At 37.2% G+C, this 17,744-nt stretch overlaps 1 protein-coding gene and 1 long non-coding RNA gene across 2 annotated transcripts; both read right to left on the reverse strand.

Moving 5' to 3' along the window:
- Positions 1-458: 458 nt before the first annotated feature.
- Positions 459-1,498, reverse strand: LOC146579086 (uncharacterized). Its single transcript, XR_014890289.1, has 2 exons — positions 1,334-1,498; positions 459-1,030 (listed from the first exon to the last, which is right to left on the reverse strand). It is a non-coding gene; the product is annotated as an uncharacterized LOC146579086 (long non-coding RNA).
- Positions 1,499-3,914: 2,416 nt separating this feature from the next.
- On the reverse strand, positions 3,915-7,876 carry LOC146579087 (low affinity immunoglobulin gamma Fc region receptor III-like). The gene is made up of 7 exons (XM_085267906.1): positions 7,792-7,876; positions 6,882-6,941; positions 6,405-6,659; positions 5,923-6,171; positions 5,338-5,508; positions 4,876-4,892; positions 3,915-3,989 (listed from the first exon to the last, which is right to left on the reverse strand). The coding sequence occupies exons 1-7, from the start codon at positions 7,874-7,876 to the stop codon at positions 3,915-3,917; spliced, it is 912 nt and encodes a 303-aa protein (XP_085124032.1).
- Positions 7,877-17,744: the final 9,868 nt, after the last annotated feature.

Below are 17,744 nucleotides of genomic sequence, written 5' to 3' on the forward strand. Positions count from 1 at the left end.
ATCTGGATAGATGAATAGTTTTGGCCGTATAGTCCCTCTGTCACACTGCATCTCTGCTTCGGTTCAAATGGAGATTTACAGGTAATTTTAGCTATCGCCACAGCAGCAATAGCGCTTAAAACAAAAAGCATTGTGTAACACTTCTGGAGTCGTTACAGTATACTAGGACCAGTTAGGTTTGACTACTAGAGCAGTAATGAGCGTAGCATGTAATAAAGACCACAGACCAGTAAATACGTTTAAATTGCCGGCTTATTATTTTGTGAAGACAGAGAATAGACAGTTATAGACACATTACATAAAACATTCAACATCACACATTTAAGGAAAACAAGATGTTTTCTTTCCCCTTCTTAGTTCAGTATGTTCTGTTAGTTCATCCTATTTATCTCAAAACCTTTTATTTGGCTTTAGAAGGATGTTATTCTCAACCTAGGTTATTGTTTTATTTATTTCAAGTTCTAAGTTCAAGTTTATCCTTTGATCTATTTGCATTAACACTGTGTTATTTTAAATCAAGTTCAGTTCTTTAGGCCCAAGATTTAATTTAATCTTGGTCTAGGTTCACCTTTAAATTCTCAACCAGTTCTTATTTTGTTTTAACCCAACAAAATTATTTACATTTCCATTAACACCATTACAGCATTAAAATGTAAGGTTGACCAAAATAAATTACAAAAATAAATAAATAAATGTAAAACTGAAAACAATTCAGCAAAAGGCTGAATAAATCCCTTAAACAAACAAATAAACAAAAGAAAGTTGTCTTTGTGTCCTTTAACTATTAGTCCTGGAATTACTCCGAATGATTATCCAGTGCTTTGAAAAGTCCGCTGTTCTTTTGCAGAGGTGTATGGATTAATCCTACCAGTTTTATCAGCGAAAGAGCTCAACGTCCAGCAGGGGGCGTTTTCCTTTTTCCTGCTCGGTACAGTTCAATGGGTCCGTGGGTGGCTCGCCATCTTGTTTCTCGCTCAGCGGATCAAACTCCGATTCTAGCTCGGCATTTCCCGATCCAAACCTTAATGGCCTACCATAACAACAAAATAAAGTGCATAAACATTCGAAAATAACACACGAGTAGCCCTTAAATAACAGTAAAAGTCCGTTTTTTCCAGCTTATTTAGCCGTAAATGAGGTGACGCCAATATGGCGCGCTGAAACACCGTCAAAGGCCTTTGAACTGCAGCCTGTGTGTCGTTTAAGCACGAATCCACCGTTTTTAACATAAAACAACATAAATCTGCTACCTTGGCTCTCCATTTGCATGAAATGAGCAATATAATACAACAAAAATTTCTTGCATGAAATAAAAGACAATTTCTGAACTCACCAAGTCCCGTTCGGTTATGTTCACAACGTCACCAAGGCAAGGACAGGTCGGAAAAACAAAAATACATTCTCCAGAGTACAAAAATGGCTTTAAGTAGATTTTTGGCTTATTTTTACTATTTTTTTCACTCATTTAAGCAGCAGCTCTGCAAGGACTGTCTGCATTTCTCCCTCTCAAGCATCAAAAAGAAGGAACAACCCGATTGGGTGTGGCTAATCACAGGAGTCACGCTGCAGCGTGCCCTTTCACAATAAGAGTCTCAACACATATTTTAGCCATTTTACCTGAATTAACATAAAACACCATGAATTAGCAAGTTCTGTACCCTTTTAACATGTTTTTAAACACAAATGAAATCCTATACCATGAATTATATCATTGCTGATGTTTTTAATGAATTTTCTAACCATTATGATCTATTTATTGACTATTTATCACCTGTAATATATTTCTTATGACTGTTTTTACTAACAGGCTTTTATTTGTTGTTAGCTATGTTAACCAGGGTTACAATTGCAGTATAACTTCTTAGTATATAATAACCCGCTGCCTTTAAAACAAGCCCTGTTGGTGTTAAGCTGAAGCTCATATGGGAAAACAATTGTCTGAAATGCTCTCAATAGATATTCTATTTTTTTTAACAAAAAATAAAAAAGTTGATAACTTCTTCCTTTTCAAAGATAAGTTTTTGTGATTTAACAATTCAAATATTTAGATTGGAAGTCTGCTTGCCTGCATTTGAAAACAATTATTAAAACCAACATTTAAATATGTATTTCTATTTTGTTTAATTAACAAAGATTTATGTCATCTAAATACATAACTGGGTCACATGGTCATGTCTGAAATAATAATAAGACTTAGATTTACAATCAGTAGCACTGCAACACAGGCAAAAGAAACAGTATAAGGTGGACATTGTAATGCATCCAAAAAACAATAAAACTTGAAAAAAAAATTCAAAAGGCTTCAGATTTATGTCTTAACTTTTTCTGTATTCAGATGCATTTTTCTGCTGTCAATGACCTGGAAGACAAACAAAAATGTGATGTTGTTTGGCTTGCTTTGATGTCTACAAATGTCCCGTTGCTGTAGTCTGTAAGGCGAAAATTACCTCGGTCTTTCTTATGATATGCAACAGTAGCATATGTTGTTTTCTCTGGATCGGATTCATTTGTCCTTTTACAAACTGACAAATAAGAGAAGAACATGACAAACTATATGTATCAGCCACATACACTTTAATACTAAAGCAGTATGTAGACAGATACACTGTAATTACTAAGCACACAGACACAGAATATCACCTGTGTGAAAACAAAACAACGAATCAGCTTACTTAAACATGGCTATTATAGTTTCTGTGGTTATGTGCTTTCAGTTTCCTTTTAATGTAGAATGAAGTTCCTGCCACACAATGTTTCTCACTCATCTCAAAATGATCTGTACTAAAATTGCAATATAAGTAGTTCACCACAGTGAGTGCATTTACAAATGACAGCATGTCTATTCTGGTATAAGTAACACTCATGTTTGAACAGAGATATAACGTCGTCAGTTCACTTTATTACTCAGGACATCTTAAAAAATAGATGCGATAGATGTGAAATACGTAATAGTGAAAACCAGTGACTGGAATTAAGCAAAAATCCTAATAAAGGGTGCAACAGAAAAATAGTCTAAGTGCCTTTTGGTTTGATGAACTGCTGTACTTCCAGACCAGCAGGTTTAGGGAAGTCATTTATGGGGTCACACTCTGACCTGACACACACACACACACACACACACACACACACACACACACACACACACACACACACACACACACACACAAGGTACTTTTTGTTTGTATGTAGACGTCATATGTTAATGAACCTATGTATATTCATGTAACCTCAATAAAAGAGTAGTGTTACGGGGGAGCGGACGAGAGCAACTGGGGTCAAGCGAAGGAACGTCGTTTGTCTGGTTCTCTCCCGTGCACGAGAAACATGAAGAACTTTGCCTATTTCGTGTCTTGCTTGCTGTGTAATTATATTGTCTTCAACGTTCCAGCGGATGGGTTCAAGCTACAAACCTGTCACTAGCCCTTATTAATGAAAAAAATATATTATCCATCCATATAACATATTTCACATATTTTGTGCTTCTGCCAGCGAACGACACAAAATAACTTAATGCAAATAAGTTACCTCTCTCCCTCTTTGGTTTGACTGTGACAGCAGCATATGTAACACTGTCTGAATCAGCTACATTTGCTCTCTGATGTTCTGTAACAATATAAAAATACATTTCACCTCTTAATTCAACACAAGAAGCAATAAATCCTTTGATTAATGGTAAGATGGAGCTAAGACATTATTAATATGGATATTAAAGGTTTTATAGACGTACAGTGGTGTAAAAACCTGTTTTTCCCTTTCCTGATTTCCTGATTTCCTCTTTTTTTGTCAGACAGCATCTCATCAGAATCAGGTCAGGACTTGTACTAGGCCACTCCAGAGTCTCCATTTTGTTTTTCTTAAGCCATTCAGAGAGGACTTACTCATTTGTTTTTGATCATTATCCTGCTGCAGAATCTTCAAGTGGGCTTAAGCTTGAGGTCATGAACAGCTAGCTGTACATTCTCCTTCAGGATGTTTTGGTCTTCCAGGTCCTAAGACAGCAAAACAGCCCCAGGCCATCACACAGCCACCACCATATTTTACTGCTGTTATGATGTGCCTTTTCTGAAATGTTGTGTTACTTTTACACCACTTGGGAGACACACTTTCTAAAAAGTTCAACTTTTGTCTTGCCAGTCCAAAGAGTATTTTCCAGAGTCCAAAAGTCTTGGGGATAATCAAGACAATTTCTGGCAAAATTGAGAGAAGACTTTAAGTTTCTTTTGCTCAGCAGCGCTTTTCATTTTGGACATTTTTGCCCAGTCTTATTTCTTATGGTGGAGTCATGAACACTGACTGTAACTGAGGCAAGTGAGGCCTGCACTTTTTCGCCATTATAATGGCTCTCATTGTGGTTTGGTGGAGTCCCACAGATTTAGATGTGGGTTAAGCTTTTCCAGTCTGATCGATGCCAGTTATGTTTTTTCTCATTTCTTTCAGAATTTTCTTGGATACCGACATGATGTCATGGCATGAACAGGTGTGGCAGTAAGTAGGCCTGTGTGTGGTTCACTTTTTCACACAGGGGGCATGTAGGTTTGGATCCCCAGCTTAATATTAAACACCTTCATTTAGAAACTGCATTTTGTGTTTAATTACATTTTCTTTGTCTAATATTTAAATTTGTTTGATGATCTGAAACATTTAAGTGTGACAAACACAAAAAAATAGGAATTCAGGATGGGGGCCAAAACTTTTTCACACCACTTTACATTATGCTACGTACATTATACTCTAACACCTACATGCATTACAATAGTATGCTTATTGCTATTTTCAACCACACTATGGTATAAAACAAGATATTATGTAATAAGTACCTGTTTTCTTGTTGTTTTTTCTGTCATTATCACGTTTATCCATGATTAGATCAGGTACCCTGACATCTTCATACACTGAAACAAATAAACATATGACACCAATGTATACACATGTATAGATGTAAAGTAATATTAGTAGAGTAGACATAAAAAGATACATACTTTAAAAACAGTAATCTTTACAGTCAATGTATTCATTAGACTTCAGGAAAAAGAATTTCAATAAAGTCTAGAGGCTTGATTTAATGCCTCACTTGAAATTACAACTATGCTTCAAGAGGAGTAATTACTACTACTAGTAATTTTATATAATAGTATTGTTATGCAGTGTGGTTTCTGTTCATTTACCATGTGATTCTCACCTGGTGCTGATGTCCCCGAGAAAGCCCATGCTATTAGATAGAAAAATAGATAAACAGAGAGATCAAATGTGAGAACTACCAAATGTGTTGGGTTTTAGAATGATTCCTTTATAGGGAAGCATTCTATATAGAATAAAGTAAATCATTTTTTTCTATACCTCTATTTTTCCGGCAGTAAAGTGCTCCAATAACTACCAGCACAGCTACACCTAATATGGTAAAGACAGACGGCAACAAGACTGAGGGCTCAGTGGAGTTGGGTGTCTCCTCAGGAGTTCTTTCATTATCTGTAGGTATTGTTTCTTGAGGTGTAGTAGGAATATTCACTGCTAACACAACAAAAGCATTAGTATGGCAATATTCAAGTTTCCTCCTGGAGATTATCAGTCAAAGAAAAAAAGCACTTATCAAAACCTCTTAGTATTTATTCTGTGGCAATATAATGTTTCATAATTAATGTCATTTTGTCAAACAGATCTTGGCAAAACAATCAACCTTTTTGTTTTGTCTCAATTGACTTTTTTGTTTTCCAGATTGTCATGCAGGCAATAAATTAAAGATTTTTTTACTAGAAGATGAATCCTGGTGAGCCTTGGTTTATATGGTACATTGCGATTTTGTTTTAGCATCACATTTTTAGACTAATTATTGCGTAAAGCTAAAAGAGCAGAAGAGGGGAAGTACTATGTGCGTGCTCTTTCTTTTATACACAATTATACGTCAAATATGTGGTTATTACTCACCCCCAACAGTCAGCCAACTCTCTGGTGATTTCCCTTGAGATTCAGTAAAGATGCACTTGTATAGTCCTTCATTAGACTTGGAAATATTGGGAATGGTTATTTTTCCTACATATCCAGTTTCCAAGTAGTGGCCATCTTTATAAAAATCAGCTGCAAGACTGGAAGGTATTGTTTTTTTCTTGCAGCCCAAAGCAATATTGTCTCCCTCCATAACAGGAAAAGCAGGGATCTCCAGGATCACATCTCCACCTAAAAAAAAAAAAAAAAGACAGCAACAATTATAATGATGAATACAGTGATCCCCTCCCCCCCAATAAATAAATAAATAAATAAATAAAAAAAATACAAATTCCATTTAATACAAAGTCCATGTGTAAATGTGACTAAAGTGAAGATGACTGTAAAAATATTTTTAACTGAAGGCAATCTTGAGATTTTGACATAATACTGGGATTTTTTAAACTGGCGGTTACTAAACATACTAGTGATGGTGATGTTGACAGTGCTGCTTTTCTCTCCGTCTTCTTTTTCACACCAGTATTCTCCACTGTGTGACTTAAAGGCAGGTTTAATGTACAAAGTTCTTGTTGATGTTTCCCACTGAGTAGAATTTAAACCAAGCTTTTTGATCACTCTCCATTCTGCTGGGCCATGAAACCCCGAGCAGTTTAATGAGATGGAATCATATTCAAAGAACTGCAGTCTATTTGGATGAACATGAAGATAAGCTCCTTCTGCTGCACAGATAATTACAAAAAGAAGAAGAAGAAAAGAAAAGAAAAAATAAAGTCAGTTGATATTCACTGTTCAAAGAAAAGTGAAATGAAAAAGTCACATGAAGTTACACGAAAAGCAAAGACAGCCATCATTGTTCAAATTATGAACCTCAGGATAGAAAATACATACAGTAACTACATCCTCATTTTTTTACAATTTATATATCAAAAATTTCTCCTTACATTTCTGAACATAGCACCATTTCTGATCTTCAGCTATGAGCAGAAAGAGTATCATCACCACTGCAGACACAAAAAGAAAACCTTGATCAACACAACTAGTCGATATCAAATTTAGCTTTTAGTGAGATATTTCAACCATTTTCCAACTTTTTCAATAAATACATATTGTAAACACTGACTAAAAGTAGGATTCATGTTTTGATAACAGTAATATATTATGTAATCACACACACTAATTCACAATTCAAACACGTGAAATCCTTTAAATTTTTACAGTATTAAACACGTAGACAAAGACTGTTTTTGTTGTATCTTAAGATTTTGAAATTGAATTGAGATGGAAAGAAGAATAAGTACTTACTCTGTTTCACACCCAGCCCTGTGACCTCCATGTTACCCCTCACATGTCTCAAGATATCACTGAGTAAAAGCACAATATCACAGATGCAAAGGTGCAGTACTTCCTTTTTCCTGTTCAGTGTAGAAGCTACCTCGACTTCTGGGGATTTTTTTTCTCCACATGATTAACTTTTATGGGGAACAAAGGGAAACTTGTAAATAACTCATGAGAGAATAAAGTTATGTTGAAACCAAGCACACCATTGTTTTTCTTGTGACATTACCAATAAGATTGATGTGTCACATGGCCCTCTCCCTATTGGAAAAACAAAAGTTATATCCAAGATGGCCGACTTCTAAATGGCCACCATGGTCACCACCCATCTTGAGGAGTTTGCCCCCTCACACATACTAATGTGCCACAAACAGGACTTTAATATCACCAACCATTCCCATGTTATTACGGTGTATCCATATAAATCACCACCCCTCCCCAACTCCCCCACAACCACCACACCCCCTCTCCCTCGAGAAACATTAGGTCAGGACGAGACTGAGAGCGCAGACCAACTGGCAGGAATCCTCACCAGGCTGTTCAATCTCTCAATCAGGTCCCACACCTCCAGACTCACAAACAGCTCCTTTCCCTGGGCCATGCGGACTGGCAGTAAACACTATCCCCCCACACCCCACTCTTGCCCACCCACCTCACCAATCTGAGCCATGGTTTGAGTAACCCCCATCACTCCGGAAACTCATACAGAGACTTCAGACACAGACTAAGACTATGTGCACTACTTCCGAGCACTTTGAAACTATCTTGTTGTCTAATGTGTGCCTTTATTATTTTTGTATACATTTCTCTTTTGTATATATCACTCTTGATTGTGTATATTTTTTCTGTTTACTATCTATTCCTGATGTCTACTATTTATATTTTATTCACACACAGTTGGTGTGGAGCACCCACAATTTTGTTGTCCATTTACAATGACAATGAAGGGCTACTCTGTTCTTTTCTATATGCGATCTCAGCTCTGAACTTCACTATTCACCGGGGCCACGTGCCCCTCTCCACGCTTCACCCCACCTTATGAGAAAGTAAGACTGTGCACGTATTGCTGTTTATCACCTGGATTTCCCGCCTGGAATTCTCACCTAACGGCTTTTTTCTCGCTGCAGAGACACTGAGCCTCCAGTCCCCTGCTTAGCCTCCCTGTTTCCAGCTACTTCTGGGTTCCTGTACCTGCAGTCACCCAGTATCGGGTTCTGTACTAGCTCTGTTCTGGACTCTCACACCTCATAGTAAATGACTTTGTGGTTATAGCATAGCCACATTCATAGAACTGTAAATGTTCATAGCATTGCTTAGTTAATAGTGTTTCTCTTGCTTTACGTACTTAACTATCACCTGTGCATGGTTTAGGTTTACAGTGTTTAGTGATTATTGTTTTCCACAGTTCTCACTCTGTAAATAAAGCACTGCTTTCACAGGCAGCCTGTGTCTCTGTGTGCTGTCTGCATCTGAGTCCTTATACCTGGTGGCCCTCTGATTGCACTTTGAACAGTGCACATACCAAAATTTTGACTCAACATATTAGCTTGGGTATATATTAACCGGCATTGTCTATAGATGTCCATATCATCAGACAAATCAGCATATATGTAGTGACCTAAATATTTAACAGCAGTTTGCACTTTAAGAACAGAGCCTGCCAGAGAAAATTCAGGAATAACTCAATTCTGGTTCTCCTTACTTCTGGCAATCAAAATATTACTCTTCTTGGCATTGGATATCAAACTCCAGATCATATTGAGAGCAGGCCCTCAATAATTGTTGAAGGAAAGCACTTTATGGGGAGAAGATTACTAAATTATCTGCGTATATCAAATGGTTAACTATGGTATTGCCAATTGCACAACCTGTTACACATCCCAAAAGGTTGATTCTGTTCATTTGTTTCAGTGGCAGAAACATTTCGTCACTCATCCTGTTAGGGTTCCTGGGTCGTTGACCCAGTGTTTTCATTTTTGTACCATTATTTGTGTTCTCATCTTGGTTTATTAATGTGAAGGTTTTGGTTTCTGTTTTGCATTTCTATTTTCCCCGGTTCTTCTTGGTTTTGGTTTCCATACTCCCTCTGTTCTGTGTCCAGTCGGTGTCTGTGTCTACCCTGGTCCCACGTCTCTGTTCCCTCTGTTACAGTGCTTGTGAGTCTGTCTGTAAGGCCAATCTGTGTTTCCTGTTTTACTTTGAAAGTCCGTGTCCTATGTTAATGTATCTGGTTTTGCTTCCCTCGTCTCGTTAGCCCTGATTTGCCCCAGCTGTGTTTCCGTTCTGTTTCTCATTCACTGATTGCTCCCTCTGTGTATTTAAGCCCTGTGTTTTCATCTGTTCATGTTGCTTTCTAGCGTCTTATCATGCTGTATGTTCTGCCAGTCACCCTGTTTGGTTTTGTAGTTTTCCGTTGAGTTTTTGCTTTTGTTTTACAATAAATCTAAGTTTGAGTTTACCCTCCATCTCCGTGAGTCTGCACACCTCGTTACCACCACTCCTGCCTGCGCACAGCCTTCAGATGACACACCCAAGTGACTTCTTCAGTCTCAGCTGACTGCAGGTTTCCCCAATCTTATAAACAGTACATTTGCATGATGACTGAAACTAGCGCCACTGAAGGAACAATGGGCTGGGAGGTCAGATCCTTGATCATTAATATGCAAATTCTCATGACCATTGATCATCAACAACAGTAGTAGTAGGAGTGCTTTTTTTTATTCCCCCCCTCAGCCCACTACTCTTTATGGGTTGCGGGGATGTCTTGGCATCCAGTTATGAAACGTTCAGCAATTCTTTGTCTTGTCTGAATGAGCGGAACAGTTTTATTTCTCCATTGCCACGACAACCCTTGACAAAGCCTGAAATCGCACGATGGCTTTTTTTTATTTACATTTAGTCAGAAAAAGTGTTAAAAAATGTGTTTTAATTACGTTAATTTTCTGCTTCTAACAATGTCCCCAGACGCATACGTTATTTGTTGTTGCGCCCTTTCTAATGTTAGAGAAATCATCACCCTACTTTAGTTCATATGCTAACATAGTGCAAATCTATATCATGCTTTGAAAATGTGATACATTTAATGTGATCATCAAAGAATATGATTTTAAAAACGTATTCTTATGCTTTAAAAGTATGTCAGATTATCATTAAACACTTATCTGTATGTTATAATGTTTTTCATACACCGTGTGTAATTTTTATACACACTTTGTTCATTGTATCAATGTGTAATTATGTATCTTCGATAAATAAAATATTTAATCTTGTATTTGTGTACTTTTGGTTATTGAATAAAAATTGGTGACATATTGCACAGATAAACACAGATGCTTTCATTTCATAAATCCATCTGAGAGACTACAAGGCATACGCTGAGGCTGTGTTTTAGAAATACAAGATGGTAACATGAGGCATGTTAACTTTGAGAACCGTAATTTAAGGTGTGAGAAGTATATGCATCACAGAAGCTAAAAAGGAGCTGCTTCTCCCTAGATTTGTTCAAATAAATTACAAGCTATTTGCATAAGTTTGATGCATAATACAAAAAAAAGAAGGTCCATGTAATAGTTCACATGACCTATGCAAGACTTGTTCGGAATCTCAAATGTTAAAGAGGCGGGCCATCCTAGCCATTTCACTAGTGCCACCTTTTTCCGTCCCACTTTTTTTCTAGCCAATATGTTTTCAATTTTAAATGCTTTGTTTTAATCAACAACCACACGTTGTATCTCAGGCTCATAAAATGTCCCTTTCAATACCTCTCCTGCGAGGTCCGCTAGTCTGTACACTGGTGGCTGTCTCCCTATGCATTTTTTGACGGTAAAGATTTCATTGGTGTAGGTCTGCTCATATTCTTTTCGAAACACGCCTCTCAGTTTTGATATTCGTACAGTGTCACCAACATTAAATTTAAAACACGTTTTCTTCTGTTGCTTCGTCTTGTACAGCGTGTTAAAGACGAACTTCTTCTCCTAAAGCACTCCTACTACAACTACTAACAACCACTGATCAAAACCTTTTACACAGTCATCTAACAGCTTTGACAAATCATCCATGTAAACATTAAACATACGAGGAGACCAAACACTCCCCTGTCTAACCCTATTCCCCACATATAAGGGGGCAGACACACGGTTACCCCATTTTATGTGCATGGACTGATGGGCATACCACAAGGACAGAATTCTAACCAAAGATTTGGGAAACCCTTTGTTGTATAACTTACAGAATAACTCTTCATGATTTACATGATCAAACACTTTGGAGGCATCAATAACAGCTTGACAAGAAGAATTAAATCATATCGACTATGACCCTGTGAAACAAAGGGTGGGCAAAGTTTTTTACTAGCAAATTCTAATTGTTCAGCAGATATCTTATCTATCCCCCATGCCTTACTACCTTTAAACGTTTTTAATTGCGTCTTAAATTACTCTTGATAACACTACAACATCTTCTTTATTATCAGTTTAAATAAAACACATCACAGTAATGTTTCTGCTATATTCGAGTAATTTCTGCTGAGCCACTAACACCATCAATATTAGCTGGTACAGAGTTCTTAACACTATTCATTAAAAAAAAAATTCTGGAAATAACTATTTACTTTATTAGTCTCCAAATTCATTCCTTTTAATAAAACATAAAGCATACTTAAAATGAGTTTGTGTTCTTTTCCTATGTTCAAATAGAGGGCCATAACGTCTCTGCCCTGATTCCACCCAAGCCTTAAAGGATCTTCTAAAGCTTATTAGCATATGCAGTAGGATGCAAAAGTTTGGGCACCCCTGATAATTTTCATGATTTTCCTTCATAAATTATTGGTTGTTTGGATCAGAAATTTAATTTAAATATATCATACAGCAGATGAACACAATGATATTTGAAATGAAGTTTATAGGATTTACAGAAAGTCTGCAATAGTTACTTAAACTAAATTAGGCAGGTGCATAAATTTGGGCACCCTTGTCATTTTATTTATTTGAATATCTTGAGCACTAATTATTGGAACACAAAATTTGTTTGGTAAGCTCATTGACCCTTGACCTACACACACAGGTGAATCCAGTCATGAGAAAGGGTATTTAAGGTGGCCAATTGCAAATTTTTCTCCTCTTTGCATCTTCTCTCAAGAGTGGCTACATGGAAGCCTCAAAACAACTCTCAAATGACCTGAAAACAAAGATTGTTCAACATCATGGTTTAGTGAAAGTATAGAAAAAGCTATCTCAGAGATTTCAGCTGTCAGTTTCCACTGTGAGGAACATAGTGACGAAATGGAAGACCACAGGCACAGTTCTAGTTAAGGCCGGAAGTGACAGGTCAACGAAAATCTTAGATAAGCAGAGGCGAAGGATGGTGAGAACAGTCATAATCAACCCACAGACCAGCACCAAAGACCTGCAACATCATCTTGCAGCAGATGGAGTCACTGTGCATCGTTCTACCATTCGGCGTACTTTACACAAGGAGACGCTGTATGCGAGAGTGATGAAGAGGAAGCCTTTTCTCCGCCCACAGCACAAACAGAGCCGCTTGAGGTATGCTAAAGCACATTTGGACAAGCCAGCTTCATTCTGGAATAAGGTGCTGTGGACTGATGAAACTAAAATTGAGTTATTTGGGCATAACAAGGGGCATTATGCATGGAGGAAAAAGAACACAGCATTCCAAGAAAAGCTGCTATCTACAGTAAAATATAGTGGTGGTTCCATCATGCTGTGGGGCTGTGTGGCCAGCAGTGTTGGTCAAGTTACTTGAAAAAAGTAATCAGTAACTAATTACCAATTACTTCCCCAAAAAAGTAATCCCGTTACTTTACTGATTACTTATTTTCAAAAATAATTAATTACTTAGTTACTTTTAAAAACACGATTTACAACCTGAATAGGTGATAAAGCGATAGATCTTTCAGCCCAATTCTACTTTTTCTGCATAATCCATCATACAAAATGTAATCAAATGAAAAAATGTTTTTTTAAAACTTGTTTTATCAGTTTTAATCTTTTAACTTTATGCATCAAGCAAAAATTTAATTATATGTACCATTCTCTGACTGGAAGAAATTAGTTTAACATTTAACCCTTTAAGACCTACCATAGAACCAAGGCCGCCAGAGCTTATATTATATTTTTACATGCTGTGGAGCCATTTTTTGGAGCATTTCAAGTTGCTATACATCAATACAACCATTATAGCCCAAACTTTAATAATATGCCTGCATTAGGTGCATAGTAATTACATAAATTGCAAAAAAGTGCAATAAACTACAAAAAAATTGAAAATCGTTTTTGTTTTTTTAACATATATTTCTAGTTAGAGAAATTTAAGAGGCTTATCCATCAAAACTGTAAATACAAAAAAGTTGCACAAACTAGTTTCCCACCACAGGAAATTTATTTTAAGTGTCTTCATAGTTTTATTTTTGAAATACACCAATTTTTATATACTGCAGGAAAAACGAAAATAAATATTATAGTGCAAATTTGCAAAATAACAGCATATGCATCACAATAAACTATTTCCAGCAGTGCAATATGAGTCCTAAGCATCCCAGAAACGACACAGAAAGTCATGAAGTCAAACATAACTTTTAAAAACACAAGTATAAGCTCATGAGGACACGATGGTAAAAAAAAACTACATTTCCGCAAAATGACGTCACTTCCGGTTTCGGGCAGGTCATGCGGTCATGTGATAGTTCGCGCTGATGGACATAGGAAGTGTTACAAACAGCTGATTGGATCGGCGAAGCGTGTTTCTGGAATATCATGTTTTTGTTGCTGCAAGTGATTTTTATGCAGTTTTTGCAAAGCTATATGTGGAAGGAAACTGTGACCTAGGACAAGCTGATGGCATAAGATGTAAGTACGACTCCTCTAGTTTCATATGCAAAAAAAATTATTGCGCTAGCTTACGTGGTTGCAGAGCTACCGGGATTTAAAAATAGTTACGCAAAACAGAGCGTGCCCGCTCCGATCGGCTGTAAAGGGTTAAACCTATTTTCTGTACGTTGCTTGCTTGGAAGTTTAGGGGTTTTTTTTCGCTGTAAAAAGAAGTTTTCTTCCCACGCACAACGGACACAAATGTTTTTTGTCACTTTTTATGGAATCAAACTCAAAGTAAGGTCAGTACTTCCACGCTTTAAATGCTGCACACTCATACTCTCTCCCGCACTCGATATATTATCCACTGTTGATCTGCACACAGCTGTTGTCACGAACGTTGTACTCACTTACGTCACTGTCATGAGACATTCTCGCAAAAAAATCACGGTTTTAGTAACGCAGTAACGCAGCGTTCCTACGGGAAAGTAACAGTAATCTAATTACCGTTTTTGCAATAGTAATCCCTTACTTCACGCGTTACCTGAAAAAAGTAATCAGATTACAGTAACGCGTTACTGCCCATCTCTGGTGGCCAGTGCAGGGACTGGGAATCTTGTCAGAGTTGAGGGATACATGGATTCCACTCAGTATCAGCAGATTCTGGAGACCAATGTCCAGGAATCAGTAACAAAGCTGAAGCTGCGCCGGGGCTGGATCTTTCAACAAGACAACGACCCGAAACACTGCTCAAAATCCACTAAGGCATTCATGCAGAGGAACAAGTACAACGTTCTGGAATGGCCATCTCAGTCCCCAGACCTGAATATTATTGAAAACCTGTGGTGTGAGTTAAAGACAGCTGTCCATGCTCGGAAGCCATCAAACCTAAATGAACTAGAGCTGTTTTGTAAAGAGGAATGGTCCAAAATACCTTCAACCACAATCCAGACTCTCATTGGAACCTACAGGAAGTGTTTGGAGGCTGTAATTTCTGCAAAAGGCGGATCTACTAAATGTTGATTTCATTTCTTTTTTTGTGGTGCCCAAATTAATTCACCTGCCTGATTTTGTTTAAACAATTATTGCACACTTTCTGTAAATCCAATAAACTTCATTTCATTTCCCAAATATCACTGTGTGTGTCTCCTATATGATATATTTAACTGACATTTTTTTATCGTAACAACCAAAGATTTATACAGGAAAATAATGACTATTACAAGGTTGCCCAAACTTTTGCATCCCACTGTAACTTCCAGCCTCATTTAGCTTTATACATTTTAGTCTTAGACAGTGAGCTGCTTGACATGAGTAGGGACTCCACAATATTCTCATATAAGGAACACAACTCAGCCACATGTTGGGCATTATTACAATTAACATGTAAATGCATCTTTTGGTAGCTCAGTCCTATCAGAATATACCAGAAGATCCTCCTCAATCAGGTTAGACCAATTTTCCCCTCAAATGTATTATTAATCGAAGGCAATTTGCCCAAATATACAGATAAAGAGATACAGGCACATGATCAGTAAGAGCAAGATGCTAATTAATGCTCACAAACTCTAATGAGTCCTGAGCTGTGCAGATACAATGATCTAACCATGATGTTGTGTGCCATGCTTCTCTATTATGTGTGTAGCTATTATCAGGCAAAAAGACTTTACTGGAGAGATTTAAGCCATTATCAGAGCAGCACTGCAGTAAATGACTTGCAAATAAAGATCTACCATCAGATACATCCGCATTCCGACGCTTGCCCCAACCTGATGCAGAAGCCGGGTCGCCTGGATTCCGCCAGAGATTCTGCAGGAGCCGATGCTGCTTTCTACATTGGCTTACTCTAACCCCATTTAGCTACCCCTGTTGCTTGTCATGGGTTTTCATGGTGTTACAGTGTGAACATTTATGTGCTTTTTGTACTAAGGAGTTTTTGTTTTCTGTTCTCATACTGATCCCCTATAAGGAGCTCAGTCTGAGTGGAGTTCTCTTTTTTTGTCCTCCTCTTCCCTACTGTGTTGTACGTTTCACTGTTTTTCTTTAATGCTACCTGTTCTGACCTGTCTCCCCGGTGTGATGTTTTTGTAATGTGTGTATGATTGCAAGTGACAAATAAAGTTTCATCATCATCATCATCATCGATCAGGGGACGATGGTTGGGCACGCAGGCCCTTTCCTACTGTTTAGGAAGCCGCCAGTGCTGTCGGCTACTGTGTGTCTTCATCCTCCCATCTTAATATTCTACGTATTTTTCTATTCTATATTCTAGTTTTTATATTTTTACAATGCTGTCTCCCTGATTTTTTTGTTGTTGTTTTGCAGATTTGTCACACGTTTCAGATCAATCACAATAGACAACGATAACATGAGTAAATATAAATTGCAGTTTTAAATAATGATTTCATCTATTAACAGAAAAAAATCTATCAAAACCTATGTGGAAAAAGTATGTGACTCAAAAAAAAAGTTGTCCCACCCCCTTCATCGCCAAGTTTTCTTTTCCTTTTTTCTTTTATATTTACTTTTTCTTCTTTGCTCCCATTTATAAATTTTATGATCATTTAGTTTTTATGATTCTCGTGATAATCTATCAAAGACCACATCTACCACATTTTCTTAAAAGATTCTCTCTCTGGTGTGTTGATTTACCTCCTGTTACTACGTCTAAAGGTCAATTCTAATAAACACAGTTAAAATTAAAGGCAGCTATGTTGTTGCTGCAACATATCTGATTTATAGCAGTCTCAGATTAAATATTATCAGCATGTTGATGGGACTGAACAACAGACAGCCTTCAATTTCCTACATTTTTTTTTTAGCTTTAAGATGCATTTGTAGATGTTATTACGCGTTTTACCGTCTTTATGGTGCTAGCTTAAAGTTACGGTGTAAACGTTAGCTTACATTGGAGGAAAGCTGTTACTGGTTAAACGATGTTAGGACAGAAATATTAGCTTCTGTCATGACTGATGAAGTTACTAGTTAATAAAGTTTCCAGTAAAGTGTTTAATCGCAGCCAGATCACAGAATCAGGATTGAGTCAGGCTGCATCAGCTGAATCTGTTATTTGTAAATATCAGTATGTTTTATTCAGGTGTGGGGAAAATACATAGGAGTGCAGCGAAGCGAGATACCAGATTAATCCCTGTCCAAAGGTATCATACTTAAATCGGACTACTGAACCTGCCACATCAGCCTTTTGTGAGGTCTGTTTAAAGTAGATTAAAAATGAACTGCAGGTTCCTGAGAGGTGGACTGTGAGCACAGAGACACATATTCATACATACAGCTGTAGCATATGGAACGCCAGGACTGACAATGATGAATGAATGAATTAATTAAATACACCATTAAATAATTAATTAAATATGTTAATTAAATTAATATTTTTGACACATTTAATTAATTATTGGAACATTTACATAATTAATTAATGTGTATTTAATTAATTGATTTTGGCACACTTGACTCTTTCAGGTCTCACCATGAAATAATTTTATCTGTCAACCTCACCGGGCGGGGTTAACACTGATCGAGTCAAAACCATTGCTTTGGCCTGGTGGCCATCATTTTTAGAAGGCATTTCTGCACACAAACAACCAGCATGTGGAAACTAACTGAACTGTACTTTGAAAAACC

This window comes from Mchenga conophoros, linkage group LG3 (assembly GCF_057382185.1).
Source record: "Mchenga conophoros isolate Kocher_MC1m ecotype Shallow Benthic linkage group LG3, M_conophoros_male_GT1.1, whole genome shotgun sequence".
Taxonomy (NCBI): domain Eukaryota; kingdom Metazoa; phylum Chordata; class Actinopteri; order Cichliformes; family Cichlidae; genus Mchenga; species Mchenga conophoros.

What these genes read in the sequence shown, in the direction of transcription:
- LOC146579087 (XM_085267906.1), bottom strand. Translation starts at nt 7,876, where the DNA reads ATGGCCCAGGGAAAGGAGCTGTTTGTGAGTCTGGAGGTGTGGGACCTG. An exon ending in TGTCAACATCACCATCACTA is followed by an intron (nt 6,172 to 6,404) that starts GTATGTTTAGTA and finishes TTTTTTTTTTAG; the next exon opens with GTGGAGATGTGATCCTGGAG. An exon ending in GAGTTGGCTGACTGTTGGGG is followed by an intron (nt 5,509 to 5,922) that starts GTGAGTAATAAC and finishes TTGTTGTGTTAG; the next exon opens with CAGTGAATATTCCTACTACA.